This window comes from Myxine glutinosa, chromosome 9 (genome assembly GCF_964187855.1).
Source record: "Myxine glutinosa chromosome 9, kmMyxGlut1.1, whole genome shotgun sequence".
NCBI classification, from domain to species: domain Eukaryota; kingdom Metazoa; phylum Chordata; class Myxini; order Myxiniformes; family Myxinidae; genus Myxine; species Myxine glutinosa.
In genome coordinates, this window is record NC_136269.1 from 112,723,443 (window position 1) to 112,736,329 (window position 12,887).

A 12,887-nucleotide genomic window follows, 5' to 3' on the forward strand; every position below is an offset into this window, starting at 1 on the left:
TCTCATGCTTTTAATATAGTCTGGTACCCCGCTTTGCTCTCCTAATTATTTGCCTATTGCATCAAAAACCAACTTTACACATGGCTTACTGACTTATTCTACTCTCTTATCCATGTGTGGCTCCCAACAGAATCTTTTTATCTCCTCTCCCTGTTAAGGCTGGAGTGTCCCAAGACAGTGTTCTGGGCCCAGTCCTATTCCTGATCTTCATCAATGATCTCTCTGACTCTCTGGAAAATCCTCTTTATCTATTTGCTGATGACTTCATCCTCTGCCGTGACATCGCTAATCCTTCAGACAGGCAGGCTTCAGCCTCGTACCTCTCTTCAGACCTTGACAAAATCACAAACTGGTCAACACATGGAATATAGCTTGCCATCCTGACAACTCTCACAGTCTCACTATGTCTCTCTGAAAGACATAGCCCCAACTTCGTACCCCATTATACTTTCTTAGGAGGCAAGCCCCCCAACATCGTATTCCATTATACTTTCTTAGGAATCCTCTTGAGGAAGTTCAGTCACTCAAACTCCTGAGTCTCACTATCAGCCATGATCTTTCTTGGGCAAACCACATTTCAAAGTTTGCCTCCAAAGCCAGACTATGCCTTGTCTATCATACAAAGTCCTCCCTTAGCATACCTGAACTCTTATCCAACTACAAAGGCCTTCATCCGCAGCTTAATGGAGAACTGTTCTCCCTTCTGGGATGGCTCCTCTGCCTCAATCCTTGCTCAGCCTGATGCCGTGGCAACCAAGACCTTCAAAATAATTGGAATCTCCTATACTGAAGCTGAGTCTATCATTTAGCCATCGCCGACAGGTCGGTGGTCTCTGTCTTCTATCGCCTCCTTTCTAGTCTTGCAACTTCTGCTTTTTCCATGCTTCCCCCCCCCCCCCCCCCAAGGCTCCTGCAGAGCACACACAGTCCACCATCAATACCCTTCTGATGAAACTACCTAAATCTAGAATGACTGCTCACCTCCACTCATTTGTTGCTATTTTTCCCACCTGTGGGACCAACTTCCACATTCTCTTCAATCTCCTTCTACCCTCCAGGTCTTCAAGACAGCTGTTCACCACCATCTCAGAACATCTCCAATCCAAAAGCATGATTTTTTTATACTCGTTGAAACACTCCCATCCCTCCATCTCCAAGTTTTGCTTCTGTATCCATTTTGTCCACCCCTTGCGTTCTACCCTACCCTTAATCGTTACCCACATCCCTTGTTTGTCCGTCTCCATCTATTTTCTCCCTCAGTCCTGCTGTTGGCATTTTTCTTTCTGTTTTTCCTTTTTTTATGTTGCATCCTGATCCGTTCTGGGTTAGATCTTTTCCACGAGCCTTGACCCTGAATTAAAACAAATCAGTTTTTGATTTTGTCTCGTCATCTCCATCTGCAGTCCCATGTTTCCTGGGTGCATGGTTAAGATGTATTTGTTAAGCCGTTGTAGTTCCGGGGCAGTTGGTTAAATTTACTAATATTTACTATCTCTGATTGCCAGCTGTGTGACCATATTCTTCTTCTTCCGCATTACCTCCCCAAAATAAAATCCCCCGTTTTGATGAGAAATTGTCTGGAGGTTGGGAGCAGGAACCATAGCGCTTAGGCCCTAGAGGATTGGATTTTGCATAGCGGCCCTGTAGGAGCTGTGACCATATTCTTAGGCCCTACAGGATCATTTGCTAGAGGATTGCATAGCGCTTAGGCCCGATAGACGGGCAGATTGGGTCTTGTCGGCATATCTCAAACACCTCCACCATGGATCGCTAACAGGCTTCGATCGTCCATCTTGTCGGCTTTCCGCCATGGTCGTTGTGTTCAGAGACGTCGGTCGCACCAAGTTAACCCAGGAGACTTGGGGATAGCCTGGCGGCACGACTGTAATAATATCTATCATACATAAGAACCTCAAAATATTTGCCAATAAGAATGTATCAATGATTTGGATTACTTTTTAAGGACTTGGAACAATCTTGATGGTCAAATTGTCATTAATCTGAACCTGATCGCAAAAAAAACCCGTCAGAGGGTACCAGCAGATGCACTGTATGAGTTGCTCACTTGTACACCATGCCCTTCAATATGCCACACAGTCTGGTCAATGTTGACTGTAAATAAGATGCTGAAGGCACTCTAAAATGTACTATCGTTGCTCCAGATCGGAGCCATTGATGGAAAGCTGCACAGGAGCAGTGCTAGACATGACTTCCTGCCTAAAGGTTATAACAAGCACTGGACAGAAAGGACCCATTCTGTTTCTGACGCGAAGATTTTCCAGGCACCTCAATTCCATCAGGTTAGGTCGAGTGAGGACAGAAGAAGGGCAATCCAATCCATAATTCAAATTAATTGGTCCAGTTCATCGCCTCATCCGGCTGTTTCCCTTTCTCCTGGCTGTTTTAATCTTTCCTCTGCTCTTACTCTGTTGTCCAGTGGGAACACTGGATGGTACCTCCCTAAAAGCTATTGGGGTATTAAAGTTTAATGCTTGAAAAATGAATTGCGGATGGGCCGAGCAACATCCTTCAGATAGTAAGGCATGGAAACAAGGAACAACCATGCAGCTGTTTAATGGAATACCGGAATACTGAACATCAATGGAATACTGCTTCTCCCCTCTGGGTCGGTGATCCTGCCTCACACCTAGCTCGGCTTCACGCTGTTGAAACCAAAGCTTTCAGAATCATTGGAATCTCCCGCGATGAAGCTAACTCCGAGGGCCTTTCACTCACTCACCGCAGGCACGTTGGTGGTCTTTCCGTCTTCTACCGACTCCTCTCCGGCCTTGCTCCCCCAGCTCTCTCTGGGCTCTGTCCCCCAAATATTCCTACAGTCGCACAAGATCTGCCTGCAACCCTCTTATGGTTAAACTGCCAAAATCAAGACTCTGCTCACCATCACTCTTTCATTCCTCTTTTCTGCCGCCTCTGGAACAAACTCCCTCACTCTCTTCAATCCCACTCCTCCCTCCAGTTCTTTAATACAGCTGTTCACCACCATCTCTTATCTTCTTATCCAAAACCTTGATCTTTTCTACCCCTACTAATTTCACCCCAGATCCACTTTCTTGAAATACCGACTTCTTTCCTGGAAGTCCTAGCAGTGTCCATGTGTTTTATACCTCTCCCACAACCGCCCCCCCCCCCTTCCCGTGCCTCCTCCTCCCAAGTCCTCTCTCTCTCCCACAGATCTCCCGATGTCCCTGCTCTCAAATGTTGTACTTGTGCTTCCCTCTCTCTCCCCATCTTGTTTCCCGCTACCTTTATCATATGTTTTATGTGTCATTTTGTCTTTATATGATTAATGTTACCTCTTACATGAGCCTCGATCTTGTATACAAAAACAAAACAAAACCTTGCAGCACCTCTGATGACCTCACACGATGCAAGCTCACACAGTGCTCTAGGCTGAATGGAAGTGCTGCGGTACACTCGTAGCGCTCCAATTCGACTACTTTTATAACCGCTCCAATTATCTGGAAAAGTTTTTGAGCCAAGCCTTTCACTAACCTGTTGGCCAGGTCTGGCGTTCGACTGCAGGCGGCAGGAATTTGAAATTCGGTCAGGGTGCCGGTGTTGACTCACCCGCTTTTCAAGGACTTTAACGTCCACCAGCTAAATCAACAAACACGCAGTTTAACCACTTTAATGTCCACTTGATGGACGATGCACTGCGTTGCATTGCTTCGCCTTGCCTGCGAAATGTCAATCCGACAGGTGTGCGTCGGGCCTAGAATGGCTAACACAGGTGGCCAACAAAAAAAACGTCCACATTTCGATACAAGCACGAAACTTGGCAGTGATGTTCTTATATAGATACCCTTTAAATCCAGTCGATCGGTCAACTCAAAATTCAACATGGCGGCCATCTTTTTCAAAATGGCCGCTAAAATTACAAATTGTGCCATAAACTTTTTAATATTGAATTCAGGATGTACGAGTATCAATATAAAATCGCAGAACTACATATTATTTATAATAGGTCGTTAGAAATTTTCAATTACTCTTAATTAGGTAAATTTAATGCCCGCCATGAAATGGGCGCCATGTTGGAGAAAATGGCCGCCATGTTGAATTCTGAGTTGGCGAATGGACCGCATTTCAATAAAGAGTACCTACATACGAGCATAGCTGCCAAATTTCATTCTTGTTTCACAATGTGAACGATTCACCTTCATAATGGGTGTTGGCTGCCGAGCGCATGAGACAGGTGAAAGGTAAGTGCACTCTCCAACAATATTCCTGCTTTTGTCCGACAGAAACGCCGAGGAACCGCTGTACTAGGGAATCAACCGTCGTGCTTTGTCCTTTTATGATTATCTAAAGGATTGAGCTCGGGCAAGACAAAGAAACATCTTTGTGACGTTCACCTTCAACCGACAGCAGTTCCCAGTTCTCATGCAGACTTTATCTCGTTTATAAACGAACTTGGATGTCTTCCTTGCTGCGCTCCCGTCATGATTCCAACTGTTCATGTAAATTCGTTCTTTTCAACACTTGCAAACGTCAATTATTGTAACAAATAACGGAGATGACCTCAGAATTGCTCGGGAAACATGTAAACTGCGCTCATTTGCGCCTTCTTTACATCTCCCGCGGCTTTGTTTATGGACGCGTTTGGCATTCCATGCCTGAGACGCAACCAAGGTGGATATGGATGGACTTGGGCTCGAATTTTAATGGGTGCAATGAAATGACAATAAGTACTGTATTATTATTTTATTATCATTATTATTCTGTTATAATGTACAGGTATTTGTTACAAATGAGAAAGGCAAGGATCCCAGCATGTTCCTCCTTTTAAAAGGCGGAGGTGGTTTAAAGAGGTAATATGGATGGGTAGGAGGCACGTGCTTCATGGAAGTTCCACCTCCACTCCCTCCCGATCTTCTTGACTCCTCCCACCCTCCCCTCCCTCCTTAATCCCCCCATCCTCCGTCGAACCTCCGTGTTTCTAAAGTCAGAAGAGCGAGCGGAGCTTGTGGTGCTCATTCTTGTTCGCATCCGCGTGTCTGTGCTCACCTGTGTGCAGAGATTGTTTGAACGGTGAGAAGTTCTTGTTTTGGTAAAGTTCGGGAATTAAGGGAGAAGAGCTGTAATGTTGGGCCAGGAACGAGTTCAACCGGGCTAGTGAGGTCCTCCTCCGCATCTCCCTCGGGATCCCCGGGGGGTCCATGGGCCGCGACCGGAGCACAATCCGGGCTCGGACCCGGGACCCGGACAGCGATGCGGTTTTTAGTGCTGTGTCTTTCTCTTGCTGTCGCTGGAGCTCGAACCTTAGACCCGATCTACTGGAGCACATCCAACCCACAGTGAGTTTCCATTGACTTCTTGCTGCTTCGTGTCATCTTTTTTGTTCTTCGAATACCGGTTCGGAAGAGCCTTGGGCTCATTGAGCTTTCTCCGCCCGTTAATCGTTATATCCGTCCCTATAGTTTCTCGCCCGGCCGTTCCTTCGTCTTGTACCCGGATATTGGAGACAAGGTGGACATCGTGTGTCCGCGGCTGTCCACGGATGCTTTGGGGGAGCGTCATCGCCTGTTCCTGGTCGGCGCAGAGGAGGCAGAGGCTTGTGAGACGCGGCCCGACCGAAGACCTCTGCTCAGCTGCTCAAGACCTGCTCGCAATGTCCATTTCACACTTAAGGTTCAGGAGTTCAGTCCCAGCGTGCTGGGTTTGGAGTTTCGCCGTGGAGAAGATTACTACATTATATGTTAGTCTTAAACTTTCTTCCCTCTGTCCGTATGTCTTCTTTTCATGATAAAATGAGTGGAGCCTGGTGTTGACTTAGCGGTTCGGGTGTCGGCTTGGGATCCTCGGATCCTGGGTTTGAATCTCGGTTGATCGCTGAATTGATGCCAGGGGGGTGGACTCAGCCTGGTATCCTTCCGAGGTCGGCAAATTGAGTACCAGTTCACTGGTAATTCCCTGTGTGCCGCAAGAGGCGATGAACAGGGTTGACGGCAGGAAGGGCATCCGGCTATAAAACATTGCTTCAAAAAGGGGACCAAGGTGCCCAAAAAAGGCCAACCCCCTCTCTGTGGGGAAAAAGGGCCTCTAAAGACAGCTCTCCCTCTCTCTCTCTCTCTCTCTCTCTTCACTCTCTTCACTCTCTCTTCACTCTCTCTCCCTCTCTCTCCTTCTCTCTCTCTCTCTCTCTCTCTCTCTCTCTCTCTCTCTCTCTCTCCCTCTCCCTCTCTCTCCTTGCGGTCCAAGTAGTGGTAGTTCACAGCTTGGTGCTCCACAAAATGGAGCGCCAAGATGTAGAGCATTCCACATCCAAGATGCTCCAAGCTCCAAGATGTGGAGCGTTCCACAAACTTCATTTGGAATTCCGATATTTTAACCAAATGACGGTAAATTAGGGGCATTTACGACTGAATAAAGAGAGATATTATTGGAATATCGAGCCAGATATATAAACTGTCACCGTAATATAGTGTTTGCTATCAATGTGTGCACCGTCCATCATCAGAGGGGTGTTAAGCCGGAGGACTCGTATGCCGGCAATGGTTGTTGGTTGACCATAGAGTTTCCAGTGTCTTTCGGAAAATCTAGGTGAGTTATTCGAGCATCCTGAGCGAATTACAAATTCCTGCCACCTTCAGTCTAGCGTCAGGCCTGGCCAGCCGATTCGTGAAAGACTCGAGCCAAAAAGGTTCCCAGCCCGAGCGCACAAGTGGGAATAATTTGGTAGCTGTGGCAGTTTAGAATAATCGTGTTATCGGTTTCTTGTAATATCCATTGCTTTTCTGTCGTTTTGAACATAAAGTTTTATGGTACCGAACAACTAAGGTCATTACTTCTATGTGTCGCTTTACCCTCCCAGAGATGATGTAGCTTTGCATTTTCCCCTCCACTTCCACCACATTACTTGCACTACTTGTCACTATTCACTACCACAGCAACCTCAACTGGACGAGCTGGAGGTCTGGACAACCGACGTGGTGGAGTCTGTAGCACCCACGGAATGAGGCTGATGCTGAGGATAGGTCAAGGCAAGTGCCTCTTACTGTAATAAAGGTTTTATGACACTTTTAATTATTTTAGAGCTCTGTATAAGTTTCCCTGGATATTCCACTTTTTGGAGGAGGCCAGGAGTTGTAGTGATCTCTTCTGTAAGAGGTTATCATCAATTGTTTCTCATTCGCCACCTGCGAAAGAGTTAGTGGTGAGAGGTCTCCATCATTGTTTTCACCAGCACCAAAGGAGGAGGAAATGGACCAGTCGGGTGAGCCCAACCAAACACCTGGTTGGGCCAAAGACTCTGAATACAAAGAGGAAATATCGAAGGAAAGAAAGTCATCAGATGGTGGTAAATTTTAATTACTTTTCACTGTTACTATTTATCAATTTGACTGTGTTTAAACCATGTGGAAAACGAAGGTTATAATTTAAAGCTCTAACATCACCGCTTCGGCAGCTGCATATTATCAGGATTGCCAGTTGCCTGGCATGACGTGGCGATTATATGGTTTAGTTTCCTTCAGCGTTTCAAGATATGTTAGAAAGTCGAGTAACAGTGACGAAATGTAATCATCCCCCCGCTACCTTCCAACTCCCTCTTTGTGCAGTTGGTCGTGACTCGCAGTTTCCTGGTCAATATCCACCGACCTCACTCTCACCTCCAGCCACACCTTCACCTTCAGCATCGACCCTGATCTCATCCTGGCACTTGGTGATTCTTGTGGGGGCAGTGAGCAGCGCAGTTATTGTGGTATTGCTCATCTTGCTCTTCTTCACCGTGATCCGGCTTCGTCGCCAACATCGAAGGCCTCCACTACCCGGATCTCTTCCGCTTTCTAATCCCAACACACCAAAATTAGTCGGGGGCATGTCTGGGATACACGGAGGTGGTGAGGACCTTGCCATTCCTCTACGAACAATGGACCAATCATTTTGTCCACATTACGAGAAATTTAGCGGCGACTACGGGCACCCAGTTTACATAGTCCAGGAAGTGCAAGCTCAAAGCCCTGCCAACGTTTACTACAAAGTGTGATTGCGGTCCAGCCTTGACGATAGCTGCAGCTCTGGTTTACCTGTGAACTACTTTGTGGGGCCTAATCTTCTGTTTTACCTCCACACTGATTGGAAGCACTGCTCGGATGTTTTTGTATTTTATTTTGTAATTGATTAATTGATTTTTCTACTCGTGTCTTTCAAGAACATAGAAGCAAAGGAAATGTCTGTTATGATACGGGATCACAGGACCATGTGTGGCAGGCATTTATTTGGACCGAAGTTTGCGATCATATCATCACGGCTCGGCATGCAAGTGACCAAGAGGTGAAATTAGTTTTGAGCACCGGTTGCCCGATGGCCAAGCATTCAAACCCCCTTCTGTTTCTTGCTGGGCCTAGCACTCGGGTAATGTTACCACATGTGGACTTTTATATAATACTAAATGGTGGACAATCCCGACCAGGCAAACGGTTGTTTGAACTTTTTCGCTGCAATTCCCTGAAACTAAATACACCACCTGGCCTTTTGCCAAGATCACGAGTGCAAAAGGGGAGAGAAAATGATTGTGGAGTGGGAGGCAGAGAAGACATAGCCAAGCTGGCAGATTGCCTAGTCCAGCCTGTGCGCCCTGGCTGAGCTAATTAAAACCTTTAGGAGGTCAGAGCTCATTAAGAACAACTCGCATGCAGCAATGCCAGCGCAGCTGTGCCAGGCCCCGGAGGTCACGGGTTCGAGTGCAAGTTGAATCGTTCAGCTGGCTGTACACCAGATGACATAAGTGAGAGTTGGGTACAAACTGTTGACTTCAATTATTGGTTACCTGGATATATTTTTTATTAACAATTGCCGTAGTCTCGTTGTACTTGACTTGTCATTTTGTTTGTACATTTGCATCAGTTGCGAAAATGCTAATGTTTATTTTATCCTATTTATTGTCGCGGAGGTAAAAGATTATGATCAACTTAGTTTGGTCGAGTTTTAGCGAAATGGAACAATATGTTATGTCGAGTACATATTATGTCACTATAATGTCATCTGGTGTAGACTGTCCTCCCTGAGACATTTTTAACGAGTCTAATGAAACATCCAGGCCTTTTTTGAGATTCTATGTCATGGTCTGTGCTGCTCCAGTTCTACTAACGACCTCGGGGCTATGACAAAAACCGGTTTGATCAGGGAGGTTTCTAGTTTAGTTAAACTTTGTCTCTCTGCCACCACCTGTGAAACAACTCGGTGCTGAAAGTTTTTGATAGCTTGTTTTGTTTGTCCACACAGCCCCCATTGCTTTTCCTGCTGTCGTTTGACCCCGTTGCCATCCCGTCCACCCTCCAGTCCTGTTACCCCTCCACCTTTAACCAGGACAACCTGTGAATAAAGGCCGGTGACGTCTGCTTAAAGCTTTTTGCCAGTTTCATACCTTTGAGTCCATCTTTATCTGGTTCTTTCCAAGTCTTCAAATGATGCACTTTTCTCAGGCGGCTGGGTGTGAGACAGAACATCGCCATGGGAGCACACACCTGCTGTGTAACGATGCTATATTAAGTTGTTCATGGGAGCACACCTGATGTGTAACAGTGCTATATTAAGTTGTTTTCATTGCATTATCTCACACTGTGGAGCAGGGTTCAATTATTTTCTTTCTTTTTTTCAGGGCTCTTTTAAAGTCCCCCCCAAAAAGATCTCTCTGTGAAATTGTTTATAGGGGAAATTTTTAGGTTGAGGGTGGGAGGAGCGGGGGAAGGAGGGCTGAAACTTTATTATTAACTTTTCTTTTGTTTTGTACATTGTTTCGCAAACAATATCACAATCCATCAAAGCAACCCATCAAAGCCTGTGCAATGGATGCCAACTTATTCGTGCTGGTCTATCCTTTAAACAAGCCAGCAGCACATACCATTTTGAAAGTCTTTGGTAAGACCCGGCGGGGGTTCGAATCGCCCACCTCCCAGACTCAGAGCGGATCCACACTAGAGTAATAAATCCCAGTGACCATTGACTCATAATCATCATAACGGCATAGCTGAGCCCCCAGAAAATGATGCAATTGGTATCCAGATGCTGCATATGAAAGACAAACAATCATCATGAGGTCATTTAACCTTTGATACTAAGAAGGCACAATTCAACTGCACCAATATTGCAATATTAAATACTATAAGCAGCTTTATGATGCATGCACTTTTTTAATGCTGATCAGCAGGAAAATTGTTCACATTTATAGTGCCGTTCATGAAAGGCTCCATTTTTACGACGCCTCAAGCATAGGTTTTCTGTACTAGCGGGCACTCCTACCCTCTGGACGGGAGTACCCTTTTTGGCACACCTTCGGTGGGCATTGTGCTGCAACTTCTTGGGCACAATACTTGGGAATGCATTTTATAATTTTTGAAAAATTTAAAAAGATTTTATTGATCACAACATATTGTTATGGTACGCGGTTAAGGATGGTATGTTTGCCGAGCGGAGGCTCCGCGGCCGAACAGTTGTTCCCCGACTAAACCCGATTCACCCAAACGTTGGCCGTATCGCGCCACAGATATTCAATGGGGAAAAGACTAAGACGACGAATGCAAAGAGGAAGAAGAAGAAGACGTACAGAAGAGTAACGGGGTTTATTATTATTTACACACACATAAGCATAAAGAGCAGTCACGGTTATTTACAGCGGACATGAAAAAAGCAGGTAACACAGTGCAAATTACTAGCTTATACTGACTTAGTTTACTACCCAGGACAGCACAAACAGAACAAACTCACGTACGCAAATGTATGGCAGGGTCGGAATCGTTTGGAGGGATGAGCAGGTGGGATCACAGGGCACAGCGAGCAGGTCCACTCCGGGCGGGAAGCGAGGAGCCGGCAGCTCCTTGTATTCGGCTTCACAGCGCACGCCGGCAGGGTCACTCGGCGGGTTGAAACGGGGCTGGTTGCAGCGGCTCTTTGTCAAAGGCTTTTCGTATCTCTCACGCACTCCGGCGCAACTCTGAACTCTCTCCCGGTGGACTGCCAACCCTCTTACGCACCTGGACTCATCTGCCGTATCTCTGGTGTCGCTTGTCCCAGCGATCGTCGCACCCTTCTCTCATACCTTCAGCGCGGGTCTGACACGCCCTCCTCGGTTTTGGTACCGCCCTCCCCCCCCCCCCCCCCGTGCTCTGTTTCGTGACCTTGTATGGTAATCCCACGGGCTTGTCTCCTTATTTGGGCATGGCGCCGACGGCACGCCCCTCGTGGCGAGCCACGGGCTTGTTTCCTTATTTGGGCATGGGGCTGAACAGCCCCGCCCTTCGTGGCGCGCCCTGGGCTTGCCTCTCCCTGGCGCCCCCGCCCCTCCTGTTCAAACAGAGCATGGAGCACATATTCACTATCGCAGCGAAATGAGAGGGCGTGCACCCCACGCTTGTGAACTGCTTTACCCACAGATGGAGAGTTTGGCTGGGAAATGGAAGTATTGAAGGGGAGCTACTCTTAATTGATTCGGTGCAATGGAGTATTATTTTAATGGAAGACAAGGCCTTACTCTAAAACACATAATAAGATATAAGCTACTGAACAAGGGTTTTATCGGGTCCTTCAATGTGGTGTTTCATGGAATTAACTACCGAGACGCCCTTTTTTCCTTTACACAACTCTGGAGGCAGGAGGGGCCATATCCAACCAATGTTACACAACAATTTACCACTACAATACACACAATCAAAAAAATGCAATCCTCATATCCGCAACAATATCATATTTCATATCATAAGATAAAGGAAGATGATTTGTAATACCGGCTGTCACCATAGGTGGTGCTATTGCTGCCACATATATGTATCTACACTATAATACTCAAGTCGGTCTGTCCGTCCTTCAGGGTGAGGCCTCCCCCATAAAGGGAGGAGCTTCACCTGTTCAGGGAGGGACGAGCTTTAAAAAACAAATCTCCGCCAATTTGTTTGCTCTGCATAGCTCTTGAGGCCTCATAAGCCTTTTTTGTAGGACCCGTGCTTTCTGACTCTCTCACAGCTTTATTTCAACTCTAATTCACCATCTAATTTCATTTTTCATAGTCGCTAAGATGGGTTAAGACTCAGTTGCAGAAAAGAGTGAGAAAATCGGACGAATATTCGTGTTTTATTGGCAAAAATGTATTATAATAGCCATTTTGAATGTATCTGGTTGGACGCGATGTGGGGACGGGGAGAGAGAGGGGAGAAGGGGTGAGGGAGGAGAGGAGAGAGGGAGAAAACGAAAGAGGTGTTGGAGAGGAGAGTGAGGGGATAGGAGAGTGAGGGGGAAAGGAGAGAAGGGGGAGGGAGGAGAAAAGTGAGGGGTGGGAAAGGAGAGAAGGGGAAGAAGAGTAAGGGGTGGAGAGGAGTGAGGGGAGAGGAAAGAGACAGAGAAGGAGAGAGGAGGGAGGAGGTGAGAGGAGTGGTAGGATTCCCTCATAGGGAATTAGTTATTTATTATGCTTTGTAAAAGTATAGCGATGGAATATTGAAGTTAGCGATCGTACCATAATCTAATTATATATTTTTTATATTCACAGGGTATATATAAGGAGTTTATTTCAGGCGAGTTATCTCTTTTCTAACTATTGTTACGCCCCCCCCCCCCTTTCCTCTGGTCTCGGTGGACCTCCGAACCCCGAGAGGGTCCCCAGAAGAAAGATGTGTTATCCCTGGTTGAAACCCAGCAGATAACGTCCCTCAATGGAACCAGCAAATGAAACAGCCGAACCAATGATGCAACCACACCAAGTTATAAGCAAACCATACTATACTAGCGGGGTCACCCGTGGGAATCCCACGGGCATGGATGTGTGTGACATTTCGACATATTGAGTTATATGCTGCACATTCATTTTTACAAAATGGTTACTGGCAAGTCATCAGATCCAGAAATGGTGTGAATTTAGTTATTTCACATAATATGTG

General features: G+C 46.4%; 1 protein-coding gene across 1 annotated transcript; it reads left to right on the forward strand.

Annotated features, from left to right (window-relative positions):
• Positions 1–4,951: 4,951 nt before the first annotated feature.
• LOC137416531 (ephrin-B2a) lies at positions 4,952–9,365 on the forward strand. Its single transcript, XM_068102143.2, has 5 exons — positions 4,952–5,315; positions 5,439–5,716; positions 6,909–7,001; positions 7,205–7,318; positions 7,578–9,365. The coding sequence occupies exons 1-5, from the start codon at positions 5,230–5,232 to the stop codon at positions 8,003–8,005; spliced, it is 999 nt and encodes a 332-aa protein (XP_067958244.2). The 5' UTR covers positions 4,952–5,229; the 3' UTR covers positions 8,006–9,365.
• Positions 9,366–12,887: the final 3,522 nt, after the last annotated feature.

Bases quoted from the DNA above. Each gene is read 5' to 3' on its own strand.
- LOC137416531 (XM_068102143.2), top strand. From the start codon at position 5,230: ATGCGGTTTTTAGTGCTGTGTCTTTCTCTTGCTGTCGCTGGAGCTCGA. The intron at 5,717-6,908 runs GTTAGTCTTAAA...TCACTACCACAG, and splicing joins AGAAGATTACTACATTATAT to CAACCTCAACTGGACGAGCT. The intron at 7,002-7,204 runs GCAAGTGCCTCT...TGTTTTCACCAG, and splicing joins GATGCTGAGGATAGGTCAAG to CACCAAAGGAGGAGGAAATG.